Source organism: Parasteatoda tepidariorum, unplaced genomic scaffold (genome assembly GCF_043381705.1).
Source record: "Parasteatoda tepidariorum isolate YZ-2023 unplaced genomic scaffold, CAS_Ptep_4.0 HiC_scaffold_1176, whole genome shotgun sequence".
Classification (NCBI taxonomy): Eukaryota; Metazoa; Arthropoda; class Arachnida; order Araneae; family Theridiidae; genus Parasteatoda; species Parasteatoda tepidariorum.
The window spans coordinates 1-12,250 of NW_027261346.1; the positions used below are offsets into that span (position 1 = coordinate 1).

Sequence of the window (12,250 nt, forward strand, 5' to 3'; positions counted from 1 at the left end):
TTTGTTTTTCTTTTAAGAGTTGTTTCTTATAATGCCAATGATGCTTATTTAATTTTGGTAATAAGTACCAAATAAAATAATGAAAATATATACTCTGAAGCAAAATTAATAAGAAAATTTACTAAATCGTATTTGAAAAACGTAAAAATTCGTAATATTATTAACGATGCTCTTGATGCTTCAATAATTTTGGTAAAAATTACTAATCGAAACTAAAAATAAGGTATGTTAAAAGCAATATTAATAGAGAAGGGGGACTAATTCGGTTAAGACAAGCGTAAAAAATCGTTAAACTATTTTTAATGCCATTGATGCTTAATTTTGGTAATAAGTACTTACTGAAATTTAAAAAAAAAAATTCGCTATATACTCTAACAACTTAAAGCAGAGAATAGGCACTTATTCGTTTAAAAGTAATGAAAAAAATATTCTGGTTAGGCGAACGCAAGCTAAAAGTCACCAGAAAATGAAGACATGCCCCAACCTTTTATTTTATTTTTAATTAAATTTATTTTTATGCACTTAAAATTAAATTTAAAAAAAACATTTAGCTTAAAATTCCTTGTCTCCAGCTGAAAAAGACCAAAAAAATTACCACATTTATTATTGATGCTAAATTTATTTTAGTATTAGTCCCTCCTGGTATTATGGTAATTGGTGCAGTTTTAATAGTTACTAAATGTACGAATATGGATACATTTCATTTGGAATTCTTCGGATTTATTAAGCTGGTTAGTGCTATGATTTTTTACCACGTTTATATTATAATAAAAATTTTGCTTGTAAATAATTTTTTTTCCTATTAGATAATAGTTCTCTACAGAATGGGTTTTTACGTCTCATTACGAACTATAAGAATAAAAAAAGGAAACAATATGAAAGTTTTTTATTTCAATATGAGGAATTTTTAAATTCGTTTTTTTTTTTATCCTCAGAATTCGTTATTTTACGTTTTTCAGTGTATAATTTTTGGCTAAAAAATGTTGTCAAAATACTTTTTTTTGAAAAAATTAAATGGTATAACATTATGTGTTAATATATACTTCTTGCATATTCTAATGTTTGAAGTTATATGATTCAGAATATTATGGAATAAAAATTCGGTACTTACGTTCTTACGTACTTACGTATAAAAATTCGCCATATGAACTCTAATAAATAAGATTCCAACTGAAATATCATTTCCAAAACGTACGTTTACCAAGATAAAGTTTCATGTCATGGAAATCGGTACATTTTCGTTTGTTGGGTAAAATATTTCGGTCCTGAAAAAATAAAATTGCATCTTGTTCTGTTTTTGGCAAATCCCAAAGACGCATTTTCGTAGCACTAAAAAATGGCGTCAAATATCAACAAACAACAAGACAGCAAGGAATCCAAAAGATAACTGTGTGTGAACAACAGGATTGCTCTTTATTGGAGCATTAGAGCAGATTCTGCTGCGGTGGCGTTAGTGCGTAAGTACCAAGAATTGAGCTATTTTGTTTTTAAGTAACATATTGAAATTCATATCGAGATCTTGCCATTATAAAATTTTAATGTCATCTTAAAGTAATGAAGGGATAATCTGTGTATATATTATTTGAGAATAAAGTTTTCCAATGAAGAACATATAATTTTGGAATTCTCCGGATTTATAAGGCAGGTAAGTGTTATAATTAATAAAATAAAAAATTTTACTTGTAAAATTTTTTTTTTCCTATTTGATGATAATTTTCTGTAGAATGGTTTTCTACGTCCGATTATGAATAAAATCAAAACAAAAAACATGAAAGTTTTTTACTATAACGCGAGGAATTTTTAGAACTGTTTTGTTTTGTTTGATAAGTATTATTTATTTTACACTTTTTAGTTTCTAAATAATGATTTTTATTGAAACTTAAAATTTTTTGATAAAAATTATTGTCCAAAAACCTTTTTCACAAAATTAAATTGCATAAAATTATGAGGCTTATGTATACTTTTTTCTTACTTTTTATTTTTGAAGTAATATGATTCTTAAAACTGTGGAATGTAAAGTTTAAATAGGCCTTTCATATCTTATTATATAAAACGCTAATACGTATGTATCAATAAAACCGATGATATTTCTTTTCTCGCTTTGGCAACAGTTTTCATTTTTAATTGATAGGCTGCTTCGGCGCGCAAGAGCATGTAGTCAGCATCATATGGCTAATCTTTATTATATAAAACGCTAATACGTTTTAATAGATAGGCTTCGGCGCGCAAGAGCATGTAGTGAGCATCATGTGTCTAATCGGGTGAATTCTCACCGAATTATCAAAATAATTCTCACAAAATTATCTTCATCGAAGCCTATGCTTTACATCCGGCGTTCAGTACTATTTCATATTGCTTTACAACACATGATTTTAGCCCTCTGGTGGGAAAGACTTTAAAACAAAACTTACAACAGTTACTTTTCTCAACAACTGAAATTTAAAACAGTGTGATTAAGAAAAATATGTGAACTGTTTGCAATTTCAAATTAATATTGAAATGCACAGGTTTAGAATTTTCTACAGTGAAAAGTTTTCGGAACTTCAGTGTTCAAAAAAATATACAAAAGCTAGACGTTAAGAACGTATCCAATGAGCGAGCAAAGTGAGCATCGGATAGCGAAGCAATCCGAAATGAACTGCGAAAGCAGTTCCGGGGGTTGGCGAGCGCGAGCGAGCAGGGGGCGAAGCCTCCTAGTTATATCTTTAAATTTATTAAAAATATTTCTCAGGCATTAAGTTTTAACTCTAATAAGAAGATATTTTTTCTGTTTATTTGCAAATATTTTTTCGATGTGTTTTGGATGTTTCTTCTCTAAAAAAGAAAGATATACTATTTTTTTTTTTCATTTGCTTAAGAAAGAATATCAAACATTTTTCTGTTTCAAATTTAATAAGCCACAATAAAGAAGGAACGTTACAATTCTACACGCTACATTAAAGACGTCTCCAGAGTTACTGAATGACTGTTCATATAGAAGTCGCAGGTATTCGTCTCATACAACAACGCCCCCTATAGTTCGTTGCAATCGCGAATACTGGGAAATTTTTATACAGACATCGTGAAAAGAGGTTTTTTTTTACGATAGTATAAAAGGATAAGTATTGTTTAAAATCATGTGATTTCGGTAAAATAAGACCACCCTGAGATGACCTGGAGCAACAGCATCATGCCAAATGATTCTGAATACAGTTAATCTTAATTTTGTTGGAATAAGCTACTAAAATCCTACTTCGTTAATCTTATAACGTAAAGCAACTGAGAGAGACAAAATATAGTAATAAATTTTTTTTAAAAAATGGAACTATTTTAGATTTATTAATTGTGATCATATATACCTATAAGATTTGTGCAGGATTTCGTAGTGTTGTTCAGTAATCATATATTGACTGCTTATTTTTCCACCACTAGCAAAGAAAGGGTATTAAGCTAGCATTTAATAAAATAAGAACAATTAGATCTTTAAAAAACCAAACATAAGTTGTGAGTGCGAATAAAGATTGCCTGAAACATATTCCTCGAAGGAAGGGACGCACTATTTACCATATTAAGCGGTTATCCTTGTTTCGCCTAGTGCGTCCTAAAATATATATTTGCACAAATTAGAAATAACAGTCGACATGTTTCAAACTCTAAAAATCGGATGTCTATTTTCAAGATTTGACAGACGTAAACGAGAAGAAACAAAAGTGATTCAAATTATAAAACGTGAAGTTTCCAATGAAAAATGGAACAATTTCCATTTTTTGTTGGTAACTTTGCGTTTTGTATTTCAAATAAGTTTTATTTCTTTTCATTCAACCTGGCAAGTCTGGAAAATGGGCATATGTTTCAGAGCACTTGAAACATGTCGACTGTTATTACTAATTTCCGGTTTTTTAAGTCCAAATAAGTTTTTAATCAAGTAATATTTTACCACTTCAGCTTTTTTTATAGTTATGCTTCCTGGTGAACGTTTATGGTACTGTAAATAAACGTTATATGTAACCAAGCCTTCACAGTTTTAGATTCTTGGTAATCTTTGATTCATTCCCAGAGTTGTGAAAAGTATGTTTCTTCATCATTAGACATGCGGGTAAGTTAAGAAAGGCCAGAGAGGTATGGCTTATTTTTTTTTGATGGTTAAGGTTTTCAATTTGAAAATTAAAGTTAACTCCATTTTGATTTTTAAATGATAAATTTACTTTTGATTATTTTTGCATTTAAAGTGCGTTCAAAATATGAGTAATAAAATGCAGGAACAGAATAACACAATATTAATTAACATTTAAATTTTACAGTACTTGATAACATCAAATACTATTTTCTTTAATATTACAATTCAGGTTTCTTCTATCAAGCAATAATGAACAATTTTTAAAAACATGATCTGAATAACGATTATACAATTTTCCCGGACATGAATAACCTTAAATAATATTTCTCATTTAAAAATACAAAAAGTTTGTACTTAAAATTCCAGCTTACATCGTTACAAATTCATTGCGTGCAATTTAAAATAAACATCTTGCCAATAGAATAGTCAACAACAGTTTAATTTGCCAAAGTTACAGTTAACAGTTACAGTTAATTAACAGTTTTATTTATTATTAATGTTCCTTCTTTGGGTGACAAGTTGCCCCATCTGTTATCTGAAATAAAGTAAACAAAAAATTTAATTCGAATTTAAAAATGCATATTAAGAAAAAAGAGACATACTAAGAAAAAATAATTAAACGTAAACTAATCATGAATCGAATATTATGTTTTAATTTTAGAATTGTTTTCATATCAACTGGTGAAGCACCTTTCCTAAATAACTTGATGAAAAATAAGATACGTTCTGTTGTTTCTGAAATAAACAACAGTAATAAAAAAAAGAATAATTCGAGTATAAAGCATAATAAGAAAAAAGAGACATACTAAGAAAAAGTAATCGAGACAATAATTTTAAAATCGATGCAAAATATTATGTTTTAATCTCAATTTATTTTTCATGTCAACTCATGCAGTATAACTATAATTATATATAACTATAATTCTGATAATATGTAACTATAATTCTGATATATGTAACTATAATTCTGATAAAAAAAATTGCAAGCTCAAATTTTTCTAATTGTTTTTCTGAAAAGTTGCAAATGTTTATCAAATTCAATCAATCAGTTTCAAAAAAGTTATCTTGGAAATTTTTAAACAATAAAATCAAATATTGTGGCAGTAGTCAGTAGGTAGTCTTTTAAAAACTTGGCATTGATTAAAATAATGGTTGGTAAAATGCAATAAAAAAAACGGATCACCCTGAATAACACTTGATCCAATGATTAGATCTTCACTTTCTAGGACTCCATCTTAATGATTCGAGACAGTGACCTTAAAATATGCTAATAAATTACTGCATACGATATTTTAAGTTATGAAATCGGACACAAAAACGTACCTCTGAATAAAAGTGCCTATTTTTTTATTTTGTATCTGGACTTGGATTTCTGACTCTCAAAATATAACAGGTAGCTTCAATCTGGGAAATAGGGTCCCTATAGTTTGGTCAAGAGAGATCTTCGAAATTTTGATTCCTTAATCTTAGTTTTACATTTTGCGTATTTCGCCATAACTAGAAAAGATTTTAGTCGAACAGAAACTTTTGTGCACACAATTATAAAATTCGTTTATTTAAATATAATTCCTTGCAAAAAATAAATTCTAATATATATTTCGTATTTTTATTATTTTGTTCAATAACAGTCAAGAAAATTTTAAAATTGTAACGTTTACGGATTTTTACAACATTCAAAAGTAACTTTTTTCAAATGAGAACTTACAAAATTTGATTGAAATTGGTTTCATAGTTCCTGAAAATTCGATTTTTTAACCGATTTCTCTCAAATTTTGCAGTTACCGTATAAAATTACATGATTAATTTTACAAGGCAAAAATTAGTATAGTGAAAGAAATATGCAGCTATCCTTTCTAAGGAAGGAAACAGTTTTCTTCTCAATTAATATGACAACTACACAAATTGTATCTAACTAACATGCAAATCAAAACGAATAAAATGACTCTAAAACGTTTCAAATTGATAAAACATGTCTTACCACTGATGAAGTTTGTTTCCGACATTCTAATCCATCCATGCAAGGGCATACTATATCATACATACCATTAAATGGAACTTGGTCTTCTAAACATAATTCCCCTACACAAATCACAATTTCATAAAAGAATACTAATCTTGTCTTACTTTATATAATTGACAAATTTGAGATAATTGTTTTAAAAAAAGGTTATAGTGACGCTGTTGGAATTTTCATTTAAAAATTAATATAAAATAACCGGAAGCTGTCTACGGTGAGAAACATATTTTACTTTTACGTTTTTGAAACTGTTTACAACTAATATAGTTAAAAAACCTTGATTACAAAAATATACAGTTTTTAACCATTTACAACCAGCATGGTTTGAAAATCATGAAAAAGGAATTTAACTTGACATTGGAGTCAGACCTTTCGTTAGGTAATGGACTTTGGATACAGGGTGTGGTTGAGTTGTTTTCTTATGAAATGAAACGTGGAATGTTGCTCAATTAGTTAATCTGGTTGTTTCACCTGAGGTGGGATATACTATACTTTTATGTGCTAAGTAGATCGCACTTCTGTTCTGTCGGTCATGAAATTGTCAGATTAGAGCCCTCTCGGCTATATGATGCACACAACAACAAGGAACTATGGCTTTATTAGGTGGGCCTAGTTGATGCGATAAAATTCTAGTTACTTAATCGAGTTCATTTAAAGCAGTAATAAACGGTTTTTCTCACAGTTAACTACCATCTTATTTATGGAATTTAATTGTTTTGTCTGAATGTGGTAATATAACAATTAAATAAATTGTTATCTAACCATTCTGTCCTAGAAATTTTTAACAGTGTAGTGAGAATTTGAGAAAAGCTAAACTTAGGTCGATTTTGCCACCAAACAATTAAATGTATTTCAAAAAAATATCTATATGTAATAATTACAAAACTTTATAAAGTCTTGAAAATACTATTACTATAAAGTACAATTGTAATTACGACTACCGGCCTTGATGAATCAGAATACAAAGAAATTTTCATATCACTTTATCTTACTCAAATTATATATTTAAGTCGAAGATCTTATTTACAACAAATTACTTAATTAGATAGAGAATTTTTTTTTATAGCTAATGCTTGCCTTGCTTATTATCTATCACGATTCGAACGGACATGACATTTTTTCTGTAAAACCACGTCCTGAATCCGAATATGACCCTCTTTTTCTTTATTTACAAATCATTTTCTGCAAACATCCCCTACTTTTTTTTCTTAAATTTTCGGTACTTTTTTGGTCATGATCGTACATGGCAATACTTTCGCCTTCGTTACTTGTAACGAAAGTAAAATGTGCGTCCTTTTACTTGTACTTCGTTACTTTTTAAATGTAGTACTTTCACTGTTTTTTCGTTACTTTTTAGGGCAAAAAGCACAAGTATTTATAACGAAAATGTCAAGAGAAATCATCAAATTTTTCTGAAATTTTTTTCTATCGTTTTCGCAATTTTCCTTCAAATCGATTAACTTAACGTATTATATGTACCTTAACAGCTAACTTCCTTCGCTAAACACCTTTGGTGATTCCCATTTCTTGAAAGGGAGAGGGGTTTCTGTTTTGAGCACTTATTGATAATTCCATTGGAAGAGGCCTTATCTATTCTCTAAGATTCAGTTATGATACACTGTGTGAAAACATGTGGTGTTTAATGGGAATTATTCTGCTCAAAAAATTAAAAATGACAAAGATTTAGACTGGGGAAAAATATGGACATAAATTCTGTAAACTAAGTAACTATTTTCAGAAGGATACTTCAGCTAAACTCCAAATATTTGAAGGTTATAATTACTCTGACATCATTTTACTGTGTACGTTGATATCCAGTTCTGCATGAATTATCTGTGTGAGTTTCTGTGTCTTTCTTTCACTCACACTCTAAGGAATCATTCCTTAGTAGTAGCCGATAAGCTATGGGAAGGGGAGCGAACTGTTGGTCTTATAAATTGGAATTAATTGCGGTTTCGTATATTTTTCGGTAGGGGGCACACGTTTATCCCCACGGAAAAGAGTTTTGTTTAAGTAATAAATTCGATGTATACTTAATGTCTTATTGATGTATTAGATCTATTTTGATCTTTTTGCCCATTAAAGAAGAGAGGAAAGAAAAGAGTGTTGCTTTCCTTTTTATATACGACACCCTAGGCCTGAAAGTATAAATTGTGATTCATTGTTCTTATTATATGGATGGTGTTTTCGATATAAATGTAAACAGCAACTATCTCTAGCTCTTGACACTTTCTGGGTCGAAAGTATGCAGCTGCTTGTTACAGCTTATTCTGCGTGGCGATGTTTTCAAACAGATAGTTATGTTTTTAATAAAAGGAATAAATAATGTAATTTCAGAACTCAAATCTGCTGTATTTGATAAGATATTAATGATATCAAATAATTCTGGTGAGTCAAAAGTTATAATTTTTTACAGTTATTTATTCATGTATTCTTAAAAAAAGGTGACATGATTGCTAGATTTAGAAGGAATTCGATTGACTAAGCCTCTTTTTACTCGCTTATTACTGTTTATTCTTGTTGCAAGCGGTACATCATCATATGTTAATGTTAGCCTATTGTTCGATCAGAGGGATGAAGTTCATTTTATAAATTATTATTTAGGTTCAGATTTCGAAGTTAGTATATTATTGGTACTGAACATCAATACTTGTACGATTGCATATTGAAACTTAGAGGTGTTAAAGTATTCTTTTTTTTAATTCCTCTTTTCGCATTTAAACAGATTTCGGTGTTTCGCACATTCACCTTGAAGAATGATCGTTTCGCTCGTTTAAATATTTATTTGCGTTTCCCAATGGGCGAATTTGTCTTCGTTTTTCGCAAGGATTCGAAGTATATATATTAAGGGCGGTTCTTGCAGTAAATCAGTATATGAATAAGTTAGCGATATGGTAAAGCTGCCGAAATAGGAGTTAACATTGCACATGCACAAAAAAAATAGTATATAATTAAATCAAAGTGAAATGAACTTACCAAGGTGTCGCTTTTTCAGGCAGTGAGATTCAAATTGCAATAAACCACTTACGCAACATTCCTCTTTAATATTGCAATCTGATTGTTGGTGACAAATCCTTGTTGTTCTCTGTGCCTATGTATATCAAATATTACATTTTCACTAATTAAGACGCTGAAGTAAAAATAATAATAAATTTTTATTCATTTTCTTATTTATGTATATAATTAGTTTTTGAATTATTTTTTAATCATTTATTTCTTATAGTAGTATTAAATCGCAGAAAATGTTGTGCCTTGTCAATAAAAATTTTTTTAATCAAATTACAAAGTTCAAACTAATTTAGACCACAACAAATATAGTTCTCGATTCCAAAGTTAATATAGAGACTTTTATAAAAAAATATTTTTAAAAACGTGTGAAAGCAATATTTTCTTTTAAAAAAAATATTGTTTAAAATATTTAAATTGGTTAAAAAAAATTTCGAATAGTTTTAAATTGGAGAGTTTTGAAGAAATATATATTTAAAAAAATTATAAAACAAGTAATATTCTTTAAAAATTATTTTTTTAAGAAACATTTAATGGTATAAGTAATTTTGGCCATCGAATCTGACTATAAATTCAATTCAAATTAATTTTTTGGTCAGTTTTGAATTATAGCAAAAATTTCAAAAATCGACTTATCAATTGAGAACAACTCTTCTAATACCTTGTGCATTTCATTCTTTATCTGAGATATTTTTTATATTATGTTATTATGTTTTTTAAGGAGTTGAAATAATGACTATCTCATTTCTTCAATAAGTAATCAATCCATAAAAGATCAAGAGAGATAGTGTTTCATGCTCCTGATTTTCTCAAATTCATTTCATTCTTCATCATTATTTTTTTTTTAAATTTAAAAATTAATTTTCTTAGAGTAGAAATAATTCGTGCTTCAGTTTTTTCAATAAATAAGTAATAAATAGTGTGTTTCATGCTTTTGATGCCTTATATATTTAATTCTACACATTTCATTTTATCTTTTTATAGATTTGAAATTATGCTAATTTTAATTATTTCGATAAATATCACCCTCATGCTTCTGATTCATTTCATTCTTCATCTTGCTTAGATTTTCATTGTGCATTTACTGTTACTTTTCATGAAATTAAAATTTTGCACATTTTATTTTTTCCTATATTGATCATAAGAAATAAATAGAGGATTTCAAGCTTATGAGGCCTCATTCATTTCATTCTACATCAAGCTATTTCTTAAAAAAATTATCCTATCTTAATTTCTCATTAATGATCTTTAGTAACGAATGGTATGGGTTATGTTTTTGAGTTGTTATTTATTACATTCTTAATCCTCGAATTTCTTTTTATTTTAAAAATAATTTTTTACGAGTTAAAAACATTCTCCTTTTAATTCTTCCTTTACTGATCATAAGTATGTAATAGAATGTTTTTAGCTTCTGATGCATTGTGCATTTTATGCTACAACATGCATTTTTTTTATTTCAGTCATTATTGTTAATAGAAACGAGAGATTACTTTTTAAAAAATTATTTTAATTTTTCTATTATTAATTATATTACGATTATTTTTATGCAATGAAAATGACTTGAAGTATTTCAATTTAATTTTTTGTTTGTTATGAAAATAAGTTGTATGCCATCTAGATTAGGAATAAGGAATAAATTAAAAATAAATTAGGGGAAAATTAGGAATAACATGACAAGAAAACCATTGCATTACCCTTACCATTGTACTAACCTCTTGATTTGCGGATTCAGCTGGGTTTTCCATCTTGGTAGATTTGTACTCTTGATTTTTATTGCGTTAATATTAGTATCTAAATTAGCAATTTAAAATAGTTTAAGAAGGTTATTGAAGGATGTCATTGTTTTGGTAAATTGATGATTGCCAAAACGTTTCTTAATTTCGATATTTCAAATTTTTACAACGTCTAAATAATCTCAAAAGTTTTGAATAACAAGTATTTACAAATGTAAGGTAATCGATAATAATAGTAATTCTATAAATGAAAGTGTTAAAACATCTGAAGAATCATCCAATCGATATTACAAAAGATATACAAAGTAGAACCAAGCATCCAATGGTTTATGTTTACTTTTTTTCTCCAACAAAAACTTTTTTTCAAAGCTAAAAATATTTCGAAAAAGCTAACCTTCACATATAGTAACGCAAACTGCATTCTAATATAATATAATATTGTTGGGTTCTGCAAGTGAACGTAAAAAAAAATCGTTGCAAATAACAAAATACTCACCGATACCCTTGTCACCAATGTTGCAACAACCAGAAACACAAGAAAAGATGACTTCTCCATGATTGAAGATTGAAGTTAAATCTAGTTGCTATAACTCTTAAGCCGAAATTTATATCCATATCCTCTCAATCAGAAAGATTCTTACTTAAGGAATTCATGTTTTCAGGATTATTTTTTCCCCTGTTTTTCATCGATTCAATTAACTCATCATATTATTTCCTTCAAGTTTTGACAAATACTTTTCTATCTGGCGAATTTCATATGTTTATCTGGCAGAGCAATTTCCTAGTCTCACGATATCGTAGATTATGCTAAGCTCACGATATTATAGATTTAATGAAATATTTGTAACCTATCTAAAATACGGTATTGTGCAAACTCAAGGTGCACAATTTGTTGTGGGATAATTTTATAGAAAGAAATTATTCCTAGGAAAAAAAATTCTTGGCGCATTTTCATTTTTTATAAGCTCTTATAAGCTCTTATAAAAAATAATAAATATATATTATTTTTTATAAGCTTTTATAAGCTCTTTAAAGCTTTTATAAGCTCTTTAAAGCTTTTATAAGCTTTATAAGCTCTCTATGTCATGGTCTAAAGCAGCGGTTCTCAAAAAATATTCCGCCGAATCTGAGGCCTCAGTGAGTTAGGCGTTTTTTTATGTTATGACTAATAATTATTTTTGAAACCTTTAAAAGTCCCAAACCAATTTGTTTAACGGTTCGTCTACTTTTATGAAATTATTCTATGAAAAAAGAAATGACGAAATTTAAAACAAAAACATCTATAATTATTTCTCATCTTATTCATGCAGTATCACGCATTGAATTTATTGAAGTGTAATTTTTTCTCGTCCACCTCTTTTAATTAATTTTGATTTATTATTTGTCTATGCATTTTAT

At 28.2% G+C, this 12,250-nt stretch overlaps 1 protein-coding gene across 1 annotated transcript; it reads right to left on the bottom strand.

The window, feature by feature from the left end:
• Positions 1-4,516: 4,516 nt before the first annotated feature.
• LOC107457215 (uncharacterized) lies at positions 4,517-11,506 on the bottom strand. Its single transcript, XM_016075321.4, has 4 exons — positions 11,349-11,506; positions 9,090-9,204; positions 6,075-6,175; positions 4,517-4,631 (listed from the first exon to the last, which is right to left on the bottom strand). The coding sequence occupies exons 1-4, from the start codon at positions 11,406-11,408 to the stop codon at positions 4,590-4,592; spliced, it is 318 nt and encodes a 105-aa protein (XP_015930807.1). The 5' UTR covers positions 11,409-11,506; the 3' UTR covers positions 4,517-4,589.
• Between the last annotated feature and the right edge of the window lie 744 nt (positions 11,507-12,250).

Excerpts from the sequence above, each read along its gene's own strand:
- LOC107457215 (XM_016075321.4), bottom strand. The coding sequence starts at position 11,408 with ATGGAGAAGTCATCTTTTCTTGTGTTTCTGGTTGTTGCAACATTGGTG. Across the intron at positions 9,205-11,348 it reads CATTGGTGACAAGGGTATCG|GCACAGAGAACAACAAGGAT; the intron begins GTGAGTATTTTG and ends TGATATACATAG. Across the intron at positions 6,176-9,089 it reads CCTGAAAAAGCGACACCTTG|GGGAATTATGTTTAGAAGAC; the intron begins GTAAGTTCATTT and ends TGATTTGTGTAG.